This window comes from Quercus lobata, chromosome 11, assembly GCF_001633185.2.
Source record: "Quercus lobata isolate SW786 chromosome 11, ValleyOak3.0 Primary Assembly, whole genome shotgun sequence".
NCBI classification, from domain to species: Eukaryota; Viridiplantae; Streptophyta; class Magnoliopsida; order Fagales; family Fagaceae; genus Quercus; species Quercus lobata.
In genome coordinates this window covers 19,166,725-19,171,894 of record NC_044914.1, presented here as the reverse complement: position 1 = coordinate 19,171,894, position 5,170 = coordinate 19,166,725, and the positions used below count along the sequence as shown (strand labels likewise).

At 34.6% G+C, this 5,170-nt stretch overlaps 1 protein-coding gene across 1 annotated transcript; it reads left to right on the top strand.

Moving 5' to 3' along the window:
* The first annotated feature begins 1,282 nt into the window (after positions 1–1,282).
* On the top strand, positions 1,283–3,466 carry LOC115966225 (probable WRKY transcription factor 9). Its single transcript, XM_031085470.1, has 5 exons — positions 1,283–1,534; positions 1,733–1,870; positions 1,982–2,353; positions 2,540–2,653; positions 2,762–3,466. The coding sequence occupies exons 1-5, from the start codon at positions 1,301–1,303 to the stop codon at positions 3,464–3,466; spliced, it is 1,563 nt and encodes a 520-aa protein (XP_030941330.1). The 5' UTR covers positions 1,283–1,300.
* The last annotated feature ends 1,704 nt before the right edge of the window (positions 3,467–5,170 follow it).

Genomic DNA, 5,170 nt, shown 5'->3' with positions numbered 1-5,170 from the left:
TAAAAATTTTAATTTGCCACAATTTTGGGGATGTTCTTGGAGAGAGTGAGATTTGGTAGTGTGGTCATGTGAGAGATTGAATGACTAGTATCAAAAAGCTATTGTATGGAAAAGAAACATATAAAAAATATAAATTAAACATTAATAAAAATTTGGTACAGTCACATAATTTTATTTCTGTTAAACAATTTAGGGTTTTAAACGAGTTGAGTTTCTATTATCACATAATTTTGGGGGCCTTCTTGAAGTGAAGGAACTCAACAAATTTGTCCTTTAAAAAAAATTCTATTAATTAAAAAATTTTGGGCCTTGTTTCTATTGGGAGCCCTAGGCAATGGTCTAATAAGCGGTCTTGCCCAAGGGCTGATGCTGTAATTAAAAAAAAGTTTAGTATACATGAATTGTTCTATACTTTCAAAAGTAACTCTATTATTAACTATAAATAATTTAATAATAAGTTCAAGTATATGTAAATTGAGAAATTTAAATTCAATTCAATATTAAAACTAGGAACTTATGTTTTTAAAATGTTATATTATATTTAAAAAAAAAAAAAAAACAATTTGAACACAGGCTTGAAAATGCTAGTACTGTAATAAGTGTGGATAACTTCTTTTTTTAACCTAAAAAATTGAGGACCATTTTTCACATACATGCAATCATGCATATTTACATGCATGGAGGGGGTAGTAAAAACAAGAGTCGCATAGGTTAGGCTGTTTTAAATAAGTGGGTAACTGGCCATTAGTGATTGGACCCAAAAGAAAAAGGGTTTCCCAGGTCCAAAAGGGAAAAAAAAAGCTTTATTTTAAACCACATCGTTGAATTGGGTGCCTTTTTTTGCCTCTTAGCTCTGTGTTAGGCGTATGGGGCTATGCTTTACCCCCCCATATCTCAAAACTTATGGATTCCTTTTCATTTGGGAAGAAAAAGGCAAAATGACCCAATATTATATTTGTCAAAACAGTGATTTAGATGGCTAATACTGTGTTTTTACCCTGAGGTGAGGGCCCTCATTGTCAACTATTGGAGTGCCAATGTCGTTTTATATATATATATAAACCTTTTTTTTTTTTTTTAATATATAGTAAACATTTAGGCATTTGATTCTTAGTCTTTATATTAAATTTTGGTGAATTAAGGAGCTCATGAAAGTCAAAGCTTAGATGCGTCCTTGTGCGTCTAATAATAAGTCATTGAGACGAGGGAATTGACTTCGGTGCCTCAAAAGCAGCAATAATAGGAAGAAAGCGATTCTCTAATTTTGTCTCGTTCAATAGGGAGGGAAAAAGAGGGAGAGATGGAGATTGATCTGTCACTGAACATAGATGCTAAAGAAGAGGAGGTAGAAGAAGAAGAAAAAGAAGTGGACGAAAAAGAAGAAGAAGAAAAAGAACAAAAAAATGGTCATGAACATGTACATGATGCGGAAGAAGCAGCTGAGGCCACAGCAGGAGAAGTAGATGATGATAATGATGATGATGATGCATCAGTAGTAGAGGTATCCTTGCAACAAAGCATTAAGACTGAAGAGGTACTTATCTTTATAAATTAACCTCTATAAAAGCATCATCTTTAATCTCTATCTCATTCTCTCTCTCTCTGTTTTCCTAATAATTTTGTTTCTATAGGATCAATTGCTTTACAAAGTATATATATATATATATATATATATATGCTCATGCATAGCTGTATACGATAATTGACAATGAAATCTTTCATGTTCTACCAGTTGTGTGTGTTACAAATGGAGATGAACCGCATGAAAGAAGAAAACAAGGTGTTGAGGAAGGTAGTGGAGCAAACGATGAAAGAATACTATGATTTGCAGATGAAATTTGCGGCTATCCAGCAAGATAACCAGAAAAAGGTAGTAATCCAATGTCACACTACTTTTTTTTTGGGGGGGATTGAATTCTAGTCCATTGTCATGACATTAAAATAATATGTAATTGTTTAATTACACTTTAATTTGATTTAGGACCCTCAAATCTTTCTCTCGCTCCATGGTAATTATGACAACACTACTCAAGAACAAAAGGCGGTTCCCAAAATTCTAGACATCAGTAACCAGTCTTCATTGGTATCACATAAGAATGGTATTGGTAATAGAGAGAGTGAATTAGGGTTATCATTGAGGCTACATAATACGGATGCTCATGAAGACCATGAACGAGTGGAAATTAAAGAAAAAGAAGAAGCGAACAAGAAGCTAGAATTGGCAAGTTTTGCTCCATCAGTACAAAACAAGCAGCAGAGGCCTGGTGATTTGGGTGGATCTACTGGCCATGTTGCCTCCCCAGCCAATAGAAAAGCTAGGGTTTCAGTCAGAGCTAGATGTGAAGCAGCTACAGTGAGTTTCATTTATCACATAATTCTCATAATTTTTTTTTATTAACTCCTTAAACGAATGCCATAAGTTTAAATTTTATTATATCTAAATAAATAATAATAATAATAATCACAGGATTATTTATTTATTTTTTTTGCTGAATAATCACAGGATTATAATTTGATCAAAAAAAGTTTTTCTATATAGATGAATGATGGGTGCCAATGGAGGAAATATGGGCAAAAAATTGCAAAAGGAAATCCTTGTCCACGAGCTTATTATCGTTGCACAGTAGCTCCAGGATGCCCGGTTAGGAAACAGGTAAAACAATTTCCCAAACTGAATTCGATGAATATTGTTGTTGTACTTCAGTTTGAGCTGAATTTGTATGAGTGGTTAATTTCTATGCATTGTTTTGCAATTTCCCAGGTGCAAAGATGCTTAGAAGACATGTCTATACTCATAACAACCTATGAAGGTAACCATAACCATCCACTTCCAGTGGGTGCAACTGCCATGGCTTCCACAGCCTCATCATCAGCTTCATTTGTGTTAGTAGATTCAAGTTCTCCTTCAGATGGTACCTCTTGTGTCACCCAAGCATCCCTTCCATACCATATGATGAACCCATCTTCTCATCATCCATCAAATATCAGAAGCATGATAAACCCTAATGACCCATCCAAAGGGAACATTGTTCTTGACCTTACAAACAACCCTTATGAACAAGCTCATCATCAACTAATCCCAATGGCTAGCCCCTCATCATACTCATCACAACCTCATCTTCAACAAGGTTTCAATTGGATGCATGGCAAACCAAGTTATCATCATAATAATATTGGCAACTCTCTCACCAACAATAACCTTTTTGCTAGCCCTAGTGACAAGGGTTGGAAAGCTGAAGAGGATAAAAAATCATTGGCTGAAAATGTGACAGCAATTGCATCAGATCCCAAATTTAGGGTAGCCGTGGCGGCTGCTATCAGTTCTCTCATTAATAAAGAGAACCATAATAGTACAACTCATCCTATGGGGACTTCTTTTGGTCCTAGGGATATTGGGGAGAGTAGTAGCTCTGCTAGCAACAATTGGGTCCTTGAATCTCTCTCGGGAAATGGTAAGCCACTTTAGGCGATTGCCTAGAAACAACCTGAATAGATTTTTTTTTTTTTTTTTTTTAATGAATAAATATGAATAGTACTTAGTTTTTTTTAAAGACAAATGGAAGCTTATACACAGACTTGATTTGTATCAATATCTTGTCAAGATTTGGTTCTTAATTTGCACAATAAAATCAATATTCTAATTATTGCAACTTTTTTTTTTTCTTTTTGGATTTTTTTACATTTTTTTTAATTATTATGTTTGTTTATACTTTATATGTACATTGGACTACATGGGATTTTGCAACATTATTGCAAAATAGGATGCGAGGTCACAAAGCTATCCCGAATAAATTTGATTGATACCAAAGTAGATCATACGCTGAATTTTATTAATTCAATTATTTTTTTTGCAACAATTCTGGTCCCTACTTTTTATTGTCACTTGGGATCCAAAAAGTTTGATAATTCCTTGAAAAAGATGAATGATAGAGCTTTTATGTGGTGAGGAACTAGAATGAAGTTTTTTAATTTCATTCCGTTTCAGTCGAAACGGGGAAAATTTTGTGCTAACTGATTACTAACTAAGGTGAATCATCCCATTCCATCTGACCAAAATTCTAACTCATTCTAATCTGTTCTATCTATTTTGGGGCATTTTGCTAAATTTCGACTCAGCAGCTCGAACACATTCCCCTTGTCCACCAAGCACTTCTGGCATTAGGGAGGTATCAACTTGCCCAACTAGGCGGTGGTAGGTTATTATAGTTATTAGTTAGTGTGATTTGAGCCCTTTCGCTTCACGTGCAAGAAGGCAACAAATTTCAGCTCATGAGACAGCGGTGGAGTGGAGTAGCCGCGACATGAAATGGGGAAGCTAAAAGATTATGTTCCGGAGATTCTTGCAATCGAGAGCATGGAAGCCTAGAAATTCAATGTGAAGATAGCCAAGCTCTGAAGAACCGCTGCCATATACAATTCTACTTCCCCTTTGTGCTTCTTAAAAATGAGATCTACTAGTTGATTAAAGATCTAGGTGAGTCAACCCATTAAGTTATTAACTAGTGCCACAATTGTTTGGGAATCCAAAATGAAGGCATAGCGCAAGCCACTATAGCTCTGGAGCCTCCGCTTTGCCACAGTAGCAAGTACCACGAGCCCTCTATCCTACACATCCATCCAGAAGTAAGTGTCGTTCACTGGTTCCACTGAATGTTCCTGTCTCTCCTCTGGAGTAAATCGGAAACTAGAACCACTAACTTTATTTTTGAAGGAATGCCCGATCCAAGATTTCTTCAAAAAAGAGTCAACAAGTATTCTAGGAAATGGTGCCCATGAAGTGAAATTGTATCATATGTTAGTTAAAGAGGTTGACTCTACATGTTTACAATTCATATTATAAATCTCTTTGTTATATGTAACAATTATGTTAAAAATGTATACTATATAATTTTGAACTGATAATTTGATATGTTTTAACAAAATGGGATTAATACATATATATATAATGGCAATTTCGAAATGATAGGCTGAATTAAATTAGTGCCGAAATATTTAGTTTTAATAAATAAACTAGAACAGCCACTAAAAAAAGGGAATAGGCAATTTGGTGGGATACTTTTTCCAAGTGATAAGTTAGAGATGCATATATGGTAAATTCACTTGGCTTTATAGATTTTTTTTTTTTTTTTCTCTGATGGGGGTATAGATCATTATTATTACAGTATGAATG

What these genes read in the sequence shown, in the direction of transcription:
- LOC115966225 (XM_031085470.1), top strand. Translation starts at nt 1,301, where the DNA reads ATGGAGATTGATCTGTCACTGAACATAGATGCTAAAGAAGAGGAGGTA. An exon ending in AGCAAGATAACCAGAAAAAG is followed by an intron (nt 1,871 to 1,981) that starts GTAGTAATCCAA and finishes AATTTGATTTAG; the next exon opens with GACCCTCAAATCTTTCTCTC. An exon ending in GATGCCCGGTTAGGAAACAG is followed by an intron (nt 2,654 to 2,761) that starts GTAAAACAATTT and finishes GCAATTTCCCAG; the next exon opens with GTGCAAAGATGCTTAGAAGA.